This window comes from Ambystoma mexicanum, chromosome 10 (assembly GCF_040938575.1).
Source record: "Ambystoma mexicanum isolate Mex_15411 chromosome 10, UKY_AmexF1_1, whole genome shotgun sequence".
In the NCBI taxonomy this organism is placed as follows: domain Eukaryota; kingdom Metazoa; phylum Chordata; class Amphibia; order Caudata; family Ambystomatidae; genus Ambystoma; species Ambystoma mexicanum.
In genome coordinates, this window is record NC_090932.1 from 129,165,538 (window position 1) to 129,187,749 (window position 22,212).

The 22,212-nt window shown below is 45.8% G+C and overlaps 1 protein-coding gene across 1 annotated transcript in view; it reads left to right on the top strand.

Annotated features, from left to right (window-relative positions):
- Positions 1-22,212, top strand: part of LOXL2 (lysyl oxidase like 2) — a 361,884-nt gene that overhangs the window by 311,668 nt on the left and 28,004 nt on the right. The window contains exon 11 of the mRNA XM_069617615.1: positions 15,249-15,364. Within this exon, the coding sequence (XP_069473716.1) occupies positions 15,249-15,364 (116 nt within the window). The remainder of the gene's footprint in view (positions 1-15,248; positions 15,365-22,212) is intronic.

Below are 22,212 nucleotides of genomic sequence, written 5' to 3' on the forward strand. Positions count from 1 at the left end.
TGTCCAGTTACATATAATGTTTAATACCGAAAATTCAATCTCAAGTCTTCAGGACCTACAACTGATAATGTGACCAAAAGGGCACATCTACTCCCCAGACACAGTTCTCCATAGAACGAGTTACCACGTTTCATGCTTATCTTATCTTAGTAACACTTATGGTGTGCGACATTCACCCAAAGCCTCTTGGCGATATCGCAACAAGAACAATCGGACAAACATAGTGTGAGATTGATTTGAACGGGAACGTTTTCAAAGGCGATGGAAGGAAAGATGCAGCTGGTAGCACGCAGAGGAAGAGAGATCCACAGCTTGGCTGCGGCAACGGAAAAAACACAGCCGCCGACTCGGGTGAGTCAAACACGCGGCACTTGAATAGTGAGTGTCTTCTGTGAACGGAGGAAACGATAGGGTACATATGGGCAGAATTTAAGCTGCAGGTACTCTATCCCAGTGCCATAGAAGGCCTGGTGCATGATGCACATAGATTTGAACAGGACCTTTTGAAAAAAGGCAAGGCAATGGAGCTGTTGCAAGGCAAGAGAAATATGCATGGAAAAAGGGGTCTGTGTTACCAATCTAGCTGCAGCATTTTGCAGGATCTGGAGATAAGGCACCAAATAAAGCGGCTGGGCTAGATAGAGGGAATTGCAGTAATCGACTACACTGAGCACCAAGGAGGCAACCAACGACGCATTCAGCGAGGACGAATGAAAACAAGTTCCTTACACAGGACCCTGAGTTTATAGTGCCCAGACTGGCAGACCGGCGCTATCGGTGCCTAAGAGAGAAAAGCCCAACAGCTTAACACCCAAATCCCTCAGCACAGATACCAGTGCAGGAAAGGGGCCAAGAGAAGAGGGTACGAACGAGGGAGTCAATTGAGAAAGAACAGAAGAGCGGCCCACCACCAGGACCTCAGTCTGGTCCCCATTCAATGTTAGCCAATTGTCGCTCATCCAGCCACCACGACCTCAAGGCAACCCCCGCAGTTCAGACACTGGATTGGGCTGCGACAGGTCGAGCCGCAGAATAATCTGGGTGTCATCAGCATTTGAGCAGCTCTACGTCGTAACCTGCTGCAGATCTCAACGCCACCTAACGGAGTCGGAGGCAGATGTTGGTAACAGAGGTGGTGAAGTGGTCCTCGTGGGGCACCGGTCAATACCATTTATTTAATTTATGGGCAACAGCGGAGGGGGGGCTGACAGGGACTGAAAGGATCCCTGGTGGGTACCCCCACATCTGCTGCCCTTTCTCTAGGTCCATGCCACGGCCACCTCAGTTCATATGCCTCAACAAGACAGGGCAGAGGGCATTGTTCCTGCACCCGCCACTCATGGGAAGGGTTGTGTTTATTTGGAAGCAACAGAAACTCATTCCATCTCAGAACCTTGACTCTATGTAAACACTCTGCACTATAAACACCTATTCCGGCCATGCAGAAACCTCTGGAACTGAGTCAACTCAATGTCTAATTTTCTTGGGTTGAAGCCACGCTCAGCTGCCAACTTCAAAGTAAATAACTTGGCTACCACAGAAGGCCTCCTTTTCAGCACTGCAGCCCAGTCCTTTTCTCTGAGCTCCTGGCCCCGGGTTTTATTTAAAGGAAACATCACAACACAGGAAAAAGCCGCTAAATGCGAGGGTGAAGGAACACCAGGAACCTCTGGCAGTATTTTTAGGGCGGGCAATTTGCGGACAGACGATTCCCTTGTGGAAAATATGCAGGTTTTGCTTTTCTAAGCAACTTTACTGGAATCCATGCATACCTCTGTGCTGATGTCTAATTCTGCCCGCCTGGCTGTGAACCCATGCCTCGTCTAGTTATGCCACAAAAGAGAGTTTGTCTCTATGCCTTGGGTCTGCCACATTCCTTTCTACACCCTTGACAAGTACTGGACATGCTTGGGAAATGCCACACGCTTAACGTGAATGGATCTCTCTTTTCAATTCAATTGGCATGGGAGGTTTACAACTATTTCCATTGTCCATTTAAAACATTTTATAGAATCTTTGCCAATGCCATATGGCTAACATGAATCAGAATGTGTTCATATCAGAGTATTTTCTATAACACTACAACCCCCATTAAGAATTTCTTAGTAAGAGGTTTTATTTGCAAATGCTGTCTTCCTTACCACCTACCAAATTTTGCAGTATTTTATTTATAACATTTTTGTAATGCCCAGCCCTGGGCGTATCACGTATGTGGTATGTACCACATTTGGTTCTCTATAAATACATTGTTCGACTGATTATGAGGTCAAATACCTCCCAGAAATACCTCGAAATTTGACCTCCATTCTGGAGGCCGAGGTACAAAAAGGTCAAACAAATCTTTAGGGGGACTCCTAGAGATGAAAGAAAAAGTCAACCTTTCAGATGCCCACTTTCTCACCCCCTGTAATGCAAGAGTGGTATGATCCACTACACTACATGATCCATTTCCAGACTCAAAAAGAGGGGGGAATCAGTGGTGGACTAGCCTACAGGTAGCTCTGGAGATTTCCCAGTGGGCCTCTACCCTATGGGGCTCTTTTGCGTGGGTATTCTGGTTTTCTTACCCTCTAACCCTGTCTCCTAGTCAACAAAACCCTGTCTTTCCATCTCCCCTCATCCGCCATGGTATGCACCATGGTTTTAAAAAGAAGCATGCAGATTGCGGAAATACTGCTTTCCATGTTTCTGTGAGTCCACCTCTGTTACCGCTGTACTCGTGCATTTCATACAGTGAGGCACATGCCTGCCATTACTACATGGACCGGCGGACTGTAATAAGATTTGAAAGGCTCCACGCAAGATTACTCTTTTAATGTGTACTACATTGATTTCCAAAAAGGATACTTATTCAAGAAGAAAGACCTTAACCCAATAAGTTGATGGATAAATCGTGTGTGTGCAGTGACAGAGCTGGGAAGTGTAGGGGGCCTTCCAGACCCTGAACTGTCGCGCTCGGCCCACAAAGTAGTGAAATGGTATTGACAAGTGCCCCATGTGTAGCCCTTTGCCCCCTGAGGCATAGAAACCCTCCTCTGCCACTGACTGCATCCAACATCATGGCATTGCGTTTGGAAAAACGTTGGCACACATCTTGCCCCTTTGTCAAGCACATCTTAAGAATTGACAAGCCTACACTAGATGCAATCATTGTGAGTGGCCAACAAAACCAAGTACCTGCTCTTTTAAACTCTGGCACACGTCACTAGTTCTCTATGTGGGACAAAGGAATACTGCGCACAGACAGAACTTGCAGGACATTGATATCTTACGGGAAACCTGAAGTCTCCCTCAGTCCTTTAAATGAGAAGAACAACCCAGTGGAGTCGTAAAACATCAAAAAACAATATTTGGTTGGAAGTTGGTCCTATCAGACTAAGGAACTTTCACAACAGGTGTGGCCTGTGAGATTCAAGGAGTGGCCTAACAGAGGCAGCTGAGGGTTCAATCTATCAAAATATATACCTGGCTTCAAATTTCTAAAATTTGCTAAATATAATCAATCCGTTATTTAAAAAGTCTAATAACAAACGGAATCAATTTCATGCCAAGGAAAGGACCAATGTTTTGAAAGGAGCAAACATTGGTCGTCTGTTCCTGTGGCAAGAACTCAGGTAACTTGTTGCTTCTGCAATTCTGTTTCGTCAATTGAAACTCTAAGACACATGATCTTGGAATGCCCGGCTTTGAATGCAATGCGTGCTAATTCCTTTTCCAAAGAGTTGAACAGTTTCATATCTAATTATGCTATGGAATTACTATGGTCAAGACTTATGTGAGGTCAGAATATTTAATTGATCATCGCTTTGGTTTAAATTGATCTTAATTTGTAAATTGCATGAATTTAATAGGAAATTTATATGTGTCTTTTTCTGATTCTGATTTGTCGATGTGGATTGTTTTTTCTCTTTGTTTTTCTTGTGTGTCTTTTCTAATTTGTGTAAGGTTTTATGTAAACCAAATCACAATAAAAAAAGAAATATAAAAAAGAATACAAAAATCTAAACAAAAGAAGACATGAAATCAAATGTCAGAAATCAAGTCTTAAGTCTTACACCCTGCAGGTCAGATTTCCATCCCAGCAAGATAGCGGCCTCATTACATGTTTTCCGGTACGGAAACAAGGGTGCAGATAAGCTCACCAGAACCCTTGTTTCCAGACCGGCAAACTACAAGTCTGCCTGCCGGAGCCGCTGTGCCCGACAGGTCGGGCCCTGTCGGATGCAGCGGCCATGGTAGGCAGACTTGGCAAGGGAGCACCGGCACCCTTTTTAACGGTGATGGCGCTCCTGTGTCCCCACTCTCATAGAGTCAGGAATGAGGATTAACAAATGTACCTGCGCCTGACTTCCTGGCTGCCGGACTTGTAATAACTCGGTGGCACCGGGAAGTCAGGCACCAGTAAATTATTATGGGTCCGGTGGCAACCCACCGGTAGCACCGGCAGGGTTATTGCCGGACCCGTAATGAGGCCCAATGTGCTTCTGGCAGCTATCAGTGTATAAAACACAGCTCACGGTCCCCTTTCCACAAAAACAGGACATTCGCTATTCCAGCACCTCCAACCAAATGGGAAGCATTTAATCTTTGTGCATTTAAAAAAAAAAAAAGGCAGTTGATAACATTTTCTCCTCTTTGGACTCAAGGTTTTCCGCATAACAGCAGCTGGCAACTAACAGCGACAGTGAGGTTGTGATGTGTCACTTTGGGGGTCATTACGAGGTTGGAGGTAACCATGGCGCTATTAGCGCCATGGCTGCCTCCAAAACCTCACTCACTCCGCCCTGGTGAATGGAGCTATTACCGCCCCATTCCAAGGTTGGCGGGGGCGGTAATTCCCTATTCACCAGGGCCCTTCCCCATTCCCATTTGATCCCCCATAGGGCTCAATGGGAATGGGGAAGGCGCTAATAACGGTACCGCAAAATGCGGTACCGTTATTAGCACCAAAGTCCCTTTGCGGGTCCCGTGCTTAACGCCTGGTAAAACCAGGTGTTAAGGGAGGACCCGCAAAGGGAACTTGTAATAGGGCGGTAAGGGATTACCGGTACCGGTGCCCTTACCGGTACCGGTAATTCCTTACCGCCCCGGTCGTAATGAGGCCTTTGGCTCCTTTTGTCTTCCAGGCCGTCTTTCTGCCGAATTGTACACCCTGGTCTCGCCACGCCCAGTCCACCATCTTACTTTGACTCTCCCCCTTGCTACATCACTCACCCTCTGCCGATCCGCCCCTTTTACTCTGGCACAGCAATCTCTACATCAGCATAGGCGCGTTGAGCGCTGCAAGTCCATCACACCTGCCTACATGAATACACTTCAGGGCTCATTGTAATGGTGGCAGTGAACGGCACGGATTATAAAAACAGGCAGAACTAAGCACTCTGCCTGTTTTTTTTTACCTTGCGTGCCATTGTGCGATGGATTCCATAAAGTGGGCGGCAGCATGGAGCATAAAATCCGCTGCACGTTCCCCTGCTCCATGCCGATCAACAACCCGCTTCCCCACCCGTATCTAATTCGGCGTGGGAAGAAAGACTTGACTCCTTATGCCTTTGCACCTTCTTTTCACACCTGTAAAAGGCAGGCAGGATCCATGTGTATTCATTGTAATGGGGAGGCGCCATGTTGCAATGGTGAGTTGCCATGAACCTAGAAAGAGGACGGCAGTACCACCTCATTACTGGCCCGAATGACTGCCCAGAGTCCTGGGCCTGATAAGCAGCGTGACCATAATATTAAAAGAAAAACGGAGAAGGCAATGAACGTGGCCGCGTACAGAGCCCTTTCTGGGGGAATAATGTCCCACTGGTCATACATGTGCGAGTAGAGGTATCCCTTGGCCACACTGAGAGGTGTGTGACCCAGGTATGAGAAGCACATTCACCAATTCACCATCAGGTTTGTCGGTCCTGCCGGTTCCTTGGTAGATTGACGTCCCATTGGCTTGACATTTACCTTATCGTGGGGCAGCAGTGCCACATTTCCGTCCATTAATCAAGGGTTGACCAATAAGAAACAGAAGACCTGTTTCGAGTTAGGAAATGCTGACTGGAATAGTTGGGCATCCGCAGGGGTCAAGTACTAAAAATTCAAGTGGGGGGACTCATCAACAAACGCAATGAGATGTGACGTCGCCGGAAATTAGCATATCAAGGTGAAATATGCACATTTAATTCAATTGGCTTTGCATAAGCACCCAAATTGCACAGGACGAATGGCATTTGCCTTTCATAAGATCTACACACACACAAAACCAAGAGAGAGGATATTTTCTTCTAATAGTTTTTTTTCAAAACGTTAAAAGGTGCGAATGTTTTGAACTCCAAGAACATATGGACTTGCGGTACCGAAATCGGACATTTCACCTTTAGTTGTTGGTTATTTTTCATCAGGTGATATAGTGCAGCGGTGAAGTGTCTGGCCTGAAAATCTGAGGACTACGCTTTCATTCATAAATTCAAAGAGGGCATTCAGTGTTTCTCATTTTAGGTGGGGGGGAACTGAGACCACCCTCTGAAAAAAGTGTGTGGACTGCATCCACCATGAGTACCCTCGACTTTAGCTCTGGGCCGCTTCCGTTATCGCTAGTCGGCATTTGAGCCGGGCCTAAAGCGGGCAGACTGTAGTCAGGTTTGAAAGGCCCTGCTCAAGATTTTTCTTTTAATGTCTACCACATTGCTTTCCAAAAAGGACACTGGTTCAGTAATAAAGACCAAAAGCCAGTAAGTTGATGGGTAAATGGATTGTGTGTAGTGGCAGAGCTGGGGGAGGGGCGGGGAGCCTTTTAGACCCCGAACTGCCCCGCAAAGTAGTGAAATGGTATTGACAAGTGCCCCATGAGTAGCTATTTGCCCTTCGAGGCACCGAAACCTGCCCTCTGACTGCATGTGTAAGTAATGATACGCCTATCGAGGAGTAGGCATAGGCCATCCAACGTCAGAACATTGTGTTTGGAAAGCCTTGGGCAACCACATTTTATTACTTGACATCACTACACCAGAGCCAATCGATGTGAGTGACCAACACAACCAATTGTGAGCTCTTTTAAACTCTGGCACACGTCACTACTTCTCTGGGCCTGTGTTGATAGTATTAAAGTCGAGCGGAGTCTTGATGTTTCCACGTGCCCTTAGGGAAGAGGCCTTCTCATCAAAGGGAATGAGCCGCGCTCTGCACCCCAGGTGTTTAGTAACGTGCTTTATTGCACACCTTAGGACGTGCTCTTGCTTCCAGAATCCTGCACCGGAAGGTGGCAGGTTTCTAAGCCATCCTTTCACCTCCACAGTACTCATGGGGCACACAGGCATCACACCTTGCGCCTCCATCCTGCAGCCTGCGTGGAGCCCTGTGTGAATGGTGTTGGTGGCTTCCAATGCAGGTTCCAGAGGGCACACTGTGGTTCCCTGATATGCTCTGGCCAGGAGGTCAGTGAACGAATGAGCATGCAGCTTAAACAACCCCACCGCTATCACGAGCGGGTTGATGCACACTGGAATTCGGTGGTGCGCTTAGTTGGCTACTATGCAAGAGTTTAGTTTCAAACGCTCAAAATCCTGGGTTCTTCATGACCAGTATGATATGATATGATAGGTTATTTATAATGCGCTTAATACCCTGAGGTTTTATAAGTGCGGATCCGGGGATCGAACCTGTGTTGCTTCGTGGCGTCTTGCTTCCAAGGCGAGCACATTGCCGGTGAGCTATCTTCCCGAGACAAGCATTAGCAGGGCCGTCACGAGGGGGGGGGGGGGGCAGGAGGGGCAAACTTCCCTGGGCCTCGTGCTTGTCAGGGGCCTCGCGGCCCCCTCTCCTGAGTAGAAAGAAGACAGCACAGTCCTCAGTGTTCTTTATTCACACGGGAGACTGTGCTGTCTGCTCCCTGCACCAACAATGATTTTGCTGTTTATTGCGAAGCACTGCAACAAACAGCAAAATAATGGGAGACAGCAGGGCTCAGAAGTGAGCTCTGCTGACTCCCGTTATTCAGCTGACAACGTGGACATGCTGAATGACAAGAGACGATGCCTGTCCTGTCAGTCAGTGTGCTCACGTTGCTCAGCGTGAACACGCTGACTGATAGGAGAGGAGTTATCTCCTATCAGTCAGCAGCATCTCTATGTGTCGGAGTGATGGGAGGGCCATCCGCTTTTCAAAGGTGCATGGAGGTAAGATTAGTGTTTTTTTTATTTTTTATTAAATGAGTATGTATATGTGTATGAATGCATGCGTGCATGTTGGTGTTTATGTTGGAGTCAACTCTGTGTTTGGCTTTTGTGTATGCATGTATGTAAGGAGTTGTGTGACGGGTGGATGAGTGCATCTATGAAAGTGTGGTATATGAGTGTGTGTGCGGGCCACATAATAAAGTAATGGGGTCACTGCATCAGAGGTGCACCTAGGCTAAACATTCGGGGGGTGGGTTGGGACTTCAGATGTTGGGAGAGGGGCAAACTTACTGTGAGGGTATCTAACATCTTTCCACATTCAAATGAGACTATTCTGGTGAAGCTTCAATGTTAAAGCGTTAAGAATGGGTTTGCTACCATGAATTGCGCACACAAACACGGTTGTTAGAGCTCATTGAGCATTATTTAATACAAATCAAAAACAGCCGACACGTGTTTTGAGCTTCAACGCTCTTTTTCCAGGCTACAAAGTCATATCCATAATTTTTGTAAATGTACATATTTAACCTGATTATATGTATTAAACAAAATACTCTTACTCCAATAAATTGTTGATTAATTTTACCTTTTGTTTCCCCTCACTAGGTGCGCTTACTTTCTTCTATGGATGGCTAACCATATTGCCAACATATCATATCCTTTTCATGAATATCTTTTTTATCAATATGTATAGTTTTAACTATTGATTATTATTTTTTGTCAATGCATATTGGATTTTTTGTGTTGGATTACTATTATTTTTTCCGGCCACTGACCGCCCCCACCCCCTCTTGCTGTTTGGGCCTGTTGGCTTTGTTATATTGTGTTTGATACATATGATCAGTTGATATGTACATTTGCAAAAAATCATGAATATGACTTTGCAGCCCGGAAAAAAAGCATTGGAGCTCGAAACACGTGTCGGCTGTTTTTGATTTGTATTAAATAATGCTCAATGAGCTCTAACAACCGTGTTTGTGTGCGCAATTCATGGTAGCAAACCCATTCTTAACACTTTCGCTGACGTAGCTACCTTGGCAGGGTAACTACAACTTGCTCCCATTTGCAGCCCGATAACACACCCCAACTCTGGGCAGGGCGCCTAACCTCAACTGTCCACTACTGCCAAAATCTCTTAACTACTTCAATGTTAAAGCAGCTGCATCCTTCATTTCTGAAACCCCGCACTCAAGGACTACTGCCAGTGACAATGAGATGTCTCATATCACCATTTCCCTTCTAAACACTCCCCTGGTATACAAGTGCTACACCCACATCACAATTTCAATTACCTAAATAGCTACGTATATGAATGCGGGTGCTAACAGCTAAATGTATTATGTTAGTAATTGCAGGGCCTTTCTTAACAGTGAATCCTAGGCACTGATTAACACCTGTGTCCTGTTGCGTGTGACCACGGCTCAGTTGGATAGCCCGGCAGGAGCTGGATGACAGTTCTGAAAGCGGATAGTGAGTGGGGCCATTAAACCCATTGCACTGTCGGTCTCCCCACTGAGGGAGGGCATCTAGGCCTTTCAGCTTTTACAGTTGATATGGGCCCCCAAGCAGCTGCCCCCATGTTGGCAGTATTATGACACAGAAACCTACTGATAATCTGCAGGGTTTAACCACCTTGCTGCATTATTTTGACTTTATTATTGATTTAAGCACTCCACAGGTGCCTTGGTCTATTTTTCCAATCTATAATGTAAGGGGTGCCCCACAAACATCAAAAAGAAATGGATCCCCACCAGCCCTGACATATCTTCCGCCAGCCCTTCTCCCACGTCCTTCCCAATTCCCTGAGCCCATCTAGGAAGCTGAATAGCTATTGCACCTTCCCTTTGGCCATTGTCACAACTTTCACCCCAATTCAGAGGTTTTTTACTTTCATAATGCTATGCTAGTCTCGGGAGAGGTGGGCCCTCTAAAAGCTGAGAACAGAAGTTAAGACTTTGGCTTTACCAAAGTGAGTCTGTTGATATCGCGTGAATAGGCTTTTGTGCTCTGCATGTTTGATGCTGATGCTGCTCCTTAATGAGTGCTACGTGCTGGTGACACATTAAAAGAGGCCATCTGCCTCAAAGTGGGAGGGCTTCAACCCTCCCCAGCCAAGGGCTGGCGCCGCCCATGCAGCCAGGTCGAGCCACCAAACCCCAACATTTCAGGAGGGGGCTAGAGCCCGATCTGCTCAAATGTGTTGCTCCAATGCATGGCATTACTTTTGTTTGCGTTATTAGGTGTGCCACCAATAAGCCAAAACTATTGCTTTAGCGAACAAATAGTGGTGGAAATAGACTTTTTTTTACTGTGGCATCCGTCCTACCGCAGTGAAAGGACAACGACGGTAGGATTAGGAGGGTGTAAGGCAGGTAAGGTAATCACTCCCATGAACATAATGCCAGTAAGACTGAGATCCTTCTCATTGTGACCCCTGCGCCGGCTTTCCCCCTCTCATTCTGGCCACCCTCCTTGGGCCCTCTTCCTTTGCCTTCCTGTGACGCAAAAAACCTTGGTGTCATCTTCGACTCCACTCCCCATTCCCCTCCCGCTCCCTGGCACTACTCCCTCTAGATACCCCCTGCACTCTAGCGCCGTCGCACTTGCACGATCTGAATGTGACAAGGCCTAGTAAGATCATTTGTATTGTCCTCCCTTTGTCTTCCCTTGTCTTTTCACGCCTAGAAACACTTGTGTACAGGCTTGTTATAAATGACGTATGCCATATAATAACATTTACCTCTTCCCCTTAGAGGATTTATCATCAGCAAAGTTCAAAATCTGCACCACTTTTAAACCTAAAAAATGCACTTCAATATTTCCAGTACAGTGCAACATTAACAAGGGATTTCACAAGGGCTCCTGCTCAGACCTTCTAGTGGTCTTGGGGGGAAGTGCCCCACCTTCGAACCTAATGACCACAGTTCAAAGCCCTGCCCAACATAGTTTAAAGCATGAACACACCACAGCATTCTAAAATAAACGTATAGTGCACATAGATTTCCCAGGATTGTAGAGCTGGATCTAAGATCCTGTGAGTAATATTTTGCCAAATTCCAGTCCCGATGACAGCATTGAGAACAGATAGGGAGAAATGGCAGATGAGGAAGGACACAACGCTTGTAGATGTTGTTTAGTTATTTGTCCATCCAATGACTTTTCATGGCCATGCTAATCCCTGTGGCAATTCACACCCAGTTCCTGCCCTTCCCACCCAAAACACTTCTTTATTAGAACTCTTTGAGCTAGCTTTAATCAAGCCTTGCCATCAAACTTTGCCCTCACAGTGTCTGTGAGTGTTTTCTTTAAGGAGTCTTCTGAGAGTTAATGACTTAGTTGGAGATGTAAGCACAGTGCCAGTGTAATGCAAATGTCTTGACCAGGTCTTCCTTCAGTCACTCTATTTAAAAGCACTGTGCGTGTCTTTTACTGAAGTCCTGTTAAAAACAAACACTGGCAAAGCCAACGGTTTTGGCTTGTATATAGGTATTAGGCATTTGCCAGGCACTGTTGTTAGATGTTCAGGTACTCAAACAATTTTGCACCTGCTAACATCAATGGTTAGTGAATACCAATACAGCAGTGCCTTTCCCATTCCTACACGAAAGCCCAAACTGTTAGGATTGCCAATGCTTGTTTTTCTTTACTCTTGATGCACAGGACCATACATCAACGTTAAAGCAAACATAGTATTTGGCTAAACTGGCCCACCTTGAATTTAGGCCAGTCTAAGCAGTAATAACACTTATGGGGCACAGTCAGCCTCAACATATTTTCTGTGGCATGGCTTTTTTACAGGCTGGGAGTCCGCACATGTTAATAATGGCATATATGGGTGCAGCCTGCATGGACATACATGGGAACAACAAGCATGAATATATTTCTGTACTAATATATGTTGTGTTCAAAGGCGGCATGAAATTGTGCACGGTTGATGACTTGCAACTATTGGGTTTTTCCATGTGCTACCATACAAAACCAATTACAAACTGTATGGATTTCTATACAATTTTGCAAAGAAAGTGCTGTAAAATGCATAATTCTAACCCAATGTTTCAAACATTTTCTTGGGAGTGAGAAACCCCCTCAAGCAACCCTTGCTTGGTTTGGACTCCCTCCCTGTGCTCTGCAGATCCTGCATAATTGGCTTAAACATTTAAGCCTCTTCAGTTCATAAATTCACTAGTCTCCACTGTACATCATCTTATCTGAGTGTGTTTTTAATGTGCACTCAGGGACAGGGTGCTCCTTAATGCTGGCCTCATGCACCACATGCCGTCACGCCATCTTATATATATATATTTATGCATATGATACAAATGCTGGTCTGACATAAACCTTTCTTCAGTAGAGAAATCTAACTTTGCTGTAGTTGATGATTTGCAGTTGTAGAAATAAACCATATTTGGGTTCCTCCACACAAACCCAAGGGGAGATTTCTCGAGTCTCCTATTGGCGGGGGTGCCGCAGCTGGCCCACTATAAAAAATCATAAGAGGGCCTCACCAATTGTTTTGCCCCGGGCCTCACCACATCTTGTGACAGCCCTTAGCATTAGCACTACAATTTAAAGATGTACAAAAAGACAGTTTCATCCACTGTGTACCACATAATTAATCTCACTAGCAAGAACTTGTGAAGACGATCACCCAGTGCACAGCTTCTCCAATGATGGGTGACATAGTGTCAGGCAACGGCAGGGGTAGGTTTTGAACAGTTTTAGTGCCCCTTCAAGATCAAGGTGAAAAAAGGTACTTCGGACCCAGATAATTAATAAAAATGTGTATCGTGTATACAGTGCCTGGTCGCTACAATGGCAGTGGGCAATACCAAGCACTTCCCGCCTTAACCACTCTGCCCGTCCCCACCAAACTCTTTCTCTCGGTCTACATTAAGGGAGATTAATATAGGACTTTCAGTGACCCAAACCACTTAAAAGGATGAGTCTGTAGGGCAGCCCAGCAATGTCTTCCTACATCTGCCCAAACTAAGGTGGTCTTCAATACCCCACCACTCTGTTCCAGTTGTGCTCCTTACTAGCACCCCATATGCACCAGAAATGTATACCTATCATCACACACACCTAAATGATAACAATACACTTGAGCAACACTTCAGACCACTATCGAAGACTGATATCATAACCCCATGAGCGTGGTGGTGCACCTTACGAGCCCAAGGGAAATCTGAAATGAAATAAGGTTTGCCGTTGATGATCCTTGGTCCCAGCACTCTGGAGTCCTGTAGTGGCGGGCACTCAACAGTTTCAATGGCATCTGATATTACCCTTATTCCAATCCCATTGAAGCGGTCTAGGTATTGTGTTCATACCTAGACCACTAAGGTTCCGGAAGCAACTTAAGACCGTCCTTTTTGCTTTCGCTTTCGCTCTTCCTCTTCCTTGCTAATGTCCCTTCTGCTGCGCAAAAGTCAAAAACAAAAGCATGGACCGTTAAGTTGAGAATGGTAAGAGACTGGTAAATGTTTACATCAAGCAATTTCAATGTATTCCATATACAAAGCAATCATTTTATAATATTAGATCAACCGACATTTCCAGCATATTCATTTCAATCACATAATAAAATACAACTCCTATTCAATTTTCTCCATCACACACATGCACTCTATCATTCATACTCATATCATAATAATATTTCTCCAAATTACCAATAGGTTTCAACATTTATGTAGCCTAGTAACAAATATTATTTACAACATATTTGTACACCCCTTTATTGAAATGATGTGTCTATCTGTTAAACAACAGATGGTATTTGGTCGACACGTGTTTCAGTTGGTTATTCGGGCTGCAAACTATAGCCCTTTCTTATCCCAACCTTCTTCAGGACAGACGCTGAGTACATGCTATGTCTCACTTTAGGGTACAGGGAGTAGGAGACATCATCTCCTACTTATGTCTTGGAGGCAGTCCAAAAAGGGTGGCCCAAATCCTAAATGCTCAGACGATTAGATAGCTTCACAGCTGAACTGTAGTGCAAATCTGTAGAACTTTCTATTTCCAATGGTGCTGCTGTATTTGCTCTGATGGCCCGGACAGATCACCAGGTGAAACCTCTGGTCCCTGTAACAGTGGTGGTATGCTGCCGTCACACGTTTCCTCTTGTTCGTGGTTCGTTAGTCGTCTTCTCACAATGCAGTCAATTTGCGTACTGGGCGCATACGAGTTACCGGGACACCCACTGAACATACGGGACCAGGCTCCTGCATGACTGGTTGCCCTTGCACTGCCTCTGTGTCTCTCACAATTTAAGGGACTGCATATGCAACCCTACAGCCCCCTGATTCTCTGCACTAACGAACCAACTCCCGGCTGCACTTACTAGTTACTTTGCACTCTCCCATTCCCCCGGCACTTATCCCCCTCCACCATCCCTGCACTTGCACGATCTGAATGACACAAGGCCTAGTAAGATCGTTGTTTTGTCCTCCTTCTTTCCTCCCTTCGATGTTTTGTCACGCCCAGAAACACTTGTGTACAGGCGCGTTATAAATGACTTATCATATTATATAGCATCATTACCTAGAATCTGAGCATGGGCCCGACATGGTAGAATTGGGTATTGCAGCCATCTTTATATTCCCAGATAGGTCTCCGCCCGCGTACATGTGACAAGATATGGCAGCATAGCAACCAGACCTCTAGAGTGCCAGGAGGATCTTCAGAATGTCTGGGTAGAGAAATGGTCAGCTCGGCTGATGAGGAATTGCGATATTAGGCCCCCCAAGAATCTCTGGTCTGTGCACTTCCAAACAGCTGCAAAGTTTCTGTGTTCAAAAAGTTGAATGCAACAGGTCTCAGACCCCATGCCCAGTTCTGACATAGGTTCCAGGTCCCATGTCCAGCTCTGACATAATAGGCATAACTAATTGATGGTAACCATCTGCAGAGGTTTTGAGTCCACGATAACCTGACTGTTCATAAGACAATCCCTGGCAATATGTGTGAGTAGAGATTGAGAAAGGGTGCCCAGCTTTGCCATCATTTGAAGGTTTTGTGGACGGCCATGTTTGAGAAAGGTTTGAAGAGTGGTCATTGAGCTTGTCTCCTCTCACTTCACAGGCATTACCACAGCATGGAGGTGTTTACGCACTACGATCTGCTGAGCCTCAATGGAACCAAAGTAGCCGAGGGACACAAGGCAAGCTTCTGCTTGGAAGACAGTGAATGTGAATCAGGTAACCTTACTGCTTTCTGTTGGAAATGCCTGGGTGCATGACTGACAGCCCCAACCCATAGACCATTGCATGCTCCACACCTGATGGAAATTCGAGATACTGTGTAAGAGGGGATGGCCTACGGGTGCAAGTTTTGGCGCTGGAGTACAGACTCATGCTCCCGCTCTAATCTCCCACAGTGACATTTTAGGAAACCACCCCATGTCATAGGGGCTTTGCTAGTCATTTGTGGGTGGTTAGAAGGGAGCTTCCTTTTATTTTCATCATGGCTTCAAAGACAGTGGATGAATAGTCAAATGTTCAGCTTGGGTTTTCCTCTGTTTCCTCCCAAATGTTATAAGGCAAGTCTGTCCCAAGCCAGTAGTAATTACTATGTGAATTCTGCATGTTGTTCTACTTTAAGTGAAGGGTGTCAGATCTACTACACAGTGGCACGTGTTTTGAAATATTGTGGTCTGACATCTTTTAGCAGAGAGGAGCACATACGCGGCTAAAGGGATAGCACAAACACTTTACCATAAGTTATGAGAGGCTTCCTTGTTGATGGCGAAGCTTTCAATCTTTGGTTGTTTGGTTCTTGACCCAACTGGGAAGTATTCACTAATTGTTGCATTAGTCTAGATATAATATGACACTTTTAGATGAGTTAACATTTTCACATGGCACTCCATGCCAGAATCTTGTCCTCGTAAGTGCTGTAGTAACAGGTGTTAATTGCACAATTTAATCAGACTCACTAGTTTCAAATGCTGAGACGCGACCATCGGTCTTTGTGAAATAGAAACATGCTCCTCAGAGTTCATCATATCTTCCACTAGAACAGTGTTGATTTCTGAGTGATCCCAGGAAGATTTAGAACAATGTGGCAGTGTGGGAGGTACTGAAATAGGAGCCAATATCTCTATCTAGATATAAAGCAGGAAATCTGCTCGTTTGTTGCTTATACTACTCCACACCGTTCCAACAATCTGCACCACATTTCGTACTGATTACATGTATGTTTAATTTTTTAGATTCATTCCACCTGCTACTTGGGGAATTGTAATGACCAGCTAAAGGGTGTTCTCCTGGCTGCTCTGAACATGTTTGAAATTTTGAGAGTTGACAAACTGTTGGAGGTTAAAACTAGGAATGTGGGGAATAAATTGCATGTTCCTAACGATTATGCTTTTTGTAAAAATGGTTGACAATTACCAAATGGCCGTGCAACATGGTGATATGACATGGCATTTATAACGTGCCTACACACAAGTGTTTCAAGGCATGTCAAAGCAAGGGAGGGGAAACAGAGGAAGGACAAAAACAACAATCGTACTAGGCCAAGTGACATTTAGATCAAGCAAGTGCAGGGGAGTGGGGAGGGGAGGAGTGACAGGGGGAGAGGGGTGGGGTGGGAGGATGGACTAGTGCAGGGGAATCAGGAAACAACAAGTAGTGCAGCCAACGGGTGGCAAATGCTAGTGTTAGAAGTCCAGACAAGTGCCTAATACGTGCAGGAGAGGGGACTGTAGGGTTACAGATACAGACCACAAGTGCAGGGGGTGCCAAGAGACAGTGCAAGTTTGCAGCTGGACAGGCAGGGACCTGGGCCCAAATTCAGAGGGTTGCCAGGTGACAAGTGCATGTATCAGGCAGGAGATCAGCAGGGGCGAGGGAGAGAGAAGGCTGAAGCTAAGAGGAAGGTCTTCAGGTGCTTGAGTGTGGCGTTGAAGATGACCCGAGGTTCTTAGCCTCACAGGTAGGAGCAGGAAGATGGCCCAGAGTGGGCGGCCAGAGAGTCAGAGGAAAGGAAAGTGCTGATGAGCTGAAGAAAGAGGATCTCGTCCTTACTGGCATTAAGGCAGAGATCATTGGTGGCACACCACTTCTGGATTGCGGACAGACAATCTGGGATGAGAGAGGGAGAAGAGGCAGCTGAGGAGAGCCTGAAAGTGAGCTGAGTGTCATCTGCATAGCACTGAAAGTTGGAACAGAGAGCAGCTATGCAGTAGGCAAGAGCTGCCAGGTATTGTTTGAACAGCCAAAGAGAAAGATTAGACCCCTGGTGAACACCACAGGTAGAGAGAAAAATCGAGGAGAGGAAGGACCCAAGTTGGTGTGGACCCGGCTGTTGTTTTATTAAATTCCCCATGATTTGCTGAAGCTAAAAATAAATATATATTATGGTAGTTACTAGTACATTCTAAAGTTTTTGACACATAACTAGATATTTGCCAAAAGGGGTTTTCAAATGGAAGTTGCCATATGTCTGCTCCAAACTCCTAAGATAATCCTTAGAGAGAAGCTGGACTTGGGGGTAGAGAGAAGGGTAACTGTCCAATCCTGGTTGTGAGAATTCTTGCAGGGCATCACACAGTATTGAAATATTGATGGTGTCATCATGGGTATATAAAGTGGATGCACTATGAGGAAAAGAGAGAGCTGATGAAAATTACCATCTGGCAGCTGCAAGGGAATGCCAAAAGGAGATGCTGCTGAAATTGAATCTGGTTGGAGTGGTCTATTGCTGGGAAGGCCTAAAATCTGACTGGGTCCTATGGTGAAGAGCTGGGGACCATCCTTAAGAGTGGAGTGACCAGACCCTTGCCCTGTCCTCCCAGAGGGTCTTGAAATGCAGCTGGCTTTTATTAAACTCTAAACAGAGGCTTTCAATGTAAGTAGAAGTGAGCCAATTTAAACCAAATGTGGGGAAATCAGCTTGCCTTAAATCCTTTCCCTTTATAGTGGGGGGTGGGGTGGTGGGGGGACTGTGTAGCTCCTTAGCTTATTTGACTACAAATATTAATTTAATTCATTCCCCATTTGACGGAACACCACAAGATGATTTTTCTTAAAATTCGAAATTAACAAAGCTCATTCCCAGGGTGCGCTGAAAACAGTAACCTGTAATTTAATTGGGCAATCTTTCTGTTCAACTTCCCCAGACATTTAAGTGGAGGGCGGTCTAAAATCCAAAATTCTCAAATTATCCACATTTCTATTGTCCAACTAACCCAACACAGATGTTTCAGTGAGGGGGGGGTCTGAAAACAAACCACTAAATCACCCTTTGTTTATTTTAAACCAAAAGTGTGGGTGAAATCATAATTGTGAGCCACAATTAAGTGGCGTGTGGCGTTTTAGTGTGACTTCTATCACCTATCCTCCAAATAAATACAAATATATTTCCAATAACCTGGCCTGGTTCTTGGCTCGCTGTGGGCACTGGGGGGGAGATTTATGTTACTCTATATGAGTTTTCAGTAAGGTGAGAGCAAAAAAATGTTTGCGAGTATTGCAGGGCTCCTCGATTGGGGGTGGGAAGGAACTCCCCAAGTTAAGGGTGGTCTCAATATAACGTGACAAATGCCATATCTTGTCAGAAAAAACATGGACATGTTTTCTTATAGAATCATTACTGGCTTTATGCGCAAACATGGGTATGTTCTTATATGGGAATACTAGGGGATAATGGTGCAGTCAGCATGGAAATGTATGGGCACAGCCAATGCGAACATGTTTTATACTGGCACATATTGTGGGCAAACGCCTCATGAAAATGTGTTGGAGAAATTCTCCTGTGCACTGTTGGTGACTTGCATCTATTGGATGTTCTCATGAGTTACCCTACAAAACGAATTACAAACTGTTTGGCTTTTTACCCATTTTTCTAAAAAAGTGTGCTCTAAAATGGAACATTTTAAACCATTATTTGAAAAAAATGTGCAGGGGGAGAAACCCACTCGATTGGTTCGGGGTCCCTTGCTAGGCTCGGCCGCTATAGCATACTTGGAAGAAATATTTTCGCACCTCCCCCCAGTTTAAAAATTCAGCGTGCCCCCAGTCCATATTTTTTTTTCCGGAATGTACCTCAGACAAGTGGTTGGTGCATTATTCCATATTAACTTTAACTAAATATATATGCCTTTGTTGCCAGGGATCACGATATGGAAAATGTCCGTAGGTGGAAATGTCGTACATGGCACGAGACCTAACCCCTCACTACTACTTTTTGATGATTGATGGTATTTTATCATTTCATAAAAATTACTTGTTTTTGACCAATCAAAAGAAATGTATGGAAAATAATAGTTTTGGCGGTAACCCTTAAATGCGGCGGTAACGCTATTACGGCCGTATTTAAGGGTCCGCCAGATCACAGGCTTGGTGGATTTGCCGCTAGCTCTAAGCTGGGGACAAAATCGCTGTGATTTTGCTGATTTTCGGTACTAATACCGCCGGCGGAAATAGCGCTGAGAATTCCCCATTGGGCCCAATGGGGAATGGGGAATTCCCGAATGGGCCCAATGGGGAATGGGAACTTACTGTTCCGCCAACCCCGTGATCCGGCGCTCATAGCGCTGGGAGGTTTGGCGGTAACGCTAATAGCCCCGGCGGTAATACCACCCGGGATAGCGCACAGGAGATGGGAGTTCCCTGTTTAGGGAACTCATTCCTTTTCTCACTATAGATACATCCACAATGTTCTGTATAGATCAACCAGGTTCAAAAAATGAATACTTCCAACATCAGGGCATATTGTACTACTGTCCCCTGTCCATACCGCACTGTGGAGAATGTTGCAGGCTCTCTGTGATCTGTAGTTATGTGCAGCTCATTAACTCGGAGGAATTCCTCCAGTGTGATACCCTTCCCTGGCTGGAACTAATCCAATGCGGAATGCGGGATGGATGGGGGACTGGATCGGGACCAGGCCAGGCCCACGCCATGTAACTGGTGGGTGGTCTCCGTGTTAGTTCTGCCTAGGTCTGTTCATTGTGTTCTGTGCAGTTTCACAGTGGGCCGGATAAGCACACACGCAACACTAAGAGTGCTCAGCGCACAACATAATAATGGTGGGAACTGCTTTTGGGACAATTAGGATTAATTGGAAAATTGTTCAATGCAAATTTGACTGCAGTCGAAAATGCCTATTGTGATCAGGTGATATTTGCATGGGCTGGTCCCAAACACATTACTTCTGACCCCCTGCAAGCACGCCCTGCTGCTAATCACCTGGCAGTCGCCGCAAAGGGAAGCCTAAGCTCTCAGCTGTGCGAGGCTGTTTGAATCTTTCCTTCCCGGAAGCCATCTTGGCAGAAGCCAAAATAGCGCCCTGCATTCTTCCGGCTTCAGCTGCTGCACTTCCAGTCTCAACAGGCCCGCGCTTACCATATACTCTTGCGTACATGTTCTCCACGACTGTGGAATCCTAAACGCGATATGTGTTAATGACTTTGTTGCACACCCTCCCCTCCACATTTTAAAATGTGAATTATTATTTGAATAATCCCTCTGCAATAAACGGGGCGTCGATCTGCCATAGTTCCGGTTCATATAGCCCTGCTGTTCTCCAAAGGTTATGACTGGAGTTAGTGTATTAGTACACAGGAAGGTGTGTGTGCAGTCAGCCAGATTCACTGGACTGTGAGTCCTTAGCAGTTTGTAAAGGCATGCTGCTTCCAACGAGTCTGTGACGGCAGCACGCACGGTGCGAGGAATATCACAGAACGGTCATTACAAGAGGAACACTTCAACGCCCTGATCCATGCAGACCCCAGCAAGAAATGTTCTGCCCCAACAGACGTCTACAGTGCCACTCTGAAAGCACAGGAACTCTCTGTGTCCCAGCGTGTAAACAGCATGCCGCCATCAACCTAATACAGATAGGAGGAGGGGATGGACAGTGACCAGCAGCCATTTCACGTGTCTGCCTTCTCCCGGGGTCCTTAGACCACGAAGCCCCTTGTTTCATTTTGCCATTTAACTAGGTCATCAGGCCATTAACGTTCTGGGGACGTTGGTGGGGGGGGTCCTGTACCCCTAGTCAATATAGCTTAGTTACGGAAACTCATATAACAGCACTAATGCCTAAGGGGAGCATGGACACGAAGGGGCTGGCAATAGGTGAAAATGGACACAGTTGCTGGATGAACAGCTAGGATGTGAGTGTGCTTGGAAGCTTTGCTGATATTCAGCCTGAGGAATCCTGATGCTTTTTCCAGCAGAAGAGTGTTCCCAAGGAGGCTCCACACAGGGCCCTGTAGCACTCACAATCATGGCCTGATGTAGCCAGTGCTGAGCACTCACAATCATCGCTTCATGTAGCCAGTGCTGAGCACTCACAATCATCGCTTGATGTAGCCAGTGCTGAGCACCCACAATCATCGCTTCATGTAGCCAGTGCTGAGCACTCACAATCATCGCTTCAAGTACCCAGTGCTGAGCACTCACAATCATCGCTTCATGTAGCCAGTGCTGAGCACTCACAATCATCGCTTCATGTAGCCAGTGCTGAGCACCAACAATCATCGCTTCATGTAGCCAGTGCTGAGCACTCACACTCATCGCTTCATGTAGCCAGTGCTGAGCACTCACAATCATCGCTTCATGTAGCCAGTGCTGAGTACACTGTATGCCTCATTGTGCCTGCCTGTCTGGATAACATCACTAGTTGATGAAATATCTGGGAACACCCAAACCTAAGGGTGCACTATTTGCCCCTGTGTTGGCTCGCCCATGGGGGCACTAGGGCAATACAACTTAATTTATGCGACACTCTTGATCCCAAAAAACAGAACCAACAAACACTTTTTTGGCAGAATGTTTAGGCTCTTTGTAAATGCAAAGACTGGTGGTGTTCCCCAGGTCTTTCATATTGCTGTACATTGCCATGGAAGGAGGCCATCCACGCCTTGCACTGTGTCATGTACAACCCTATGAAAGACCTTAAGATGACGTCACCTGATGTCACAGCATTTATGTCCCTGAATGGGTGCTGGAAATCCCACCCATGCAGGGAGGAGAAATGGCCTTTTCACCCCTCCCCCTCACTTTCTGCCTTAGGCTGGCACCAGGGTCCGAAGGCT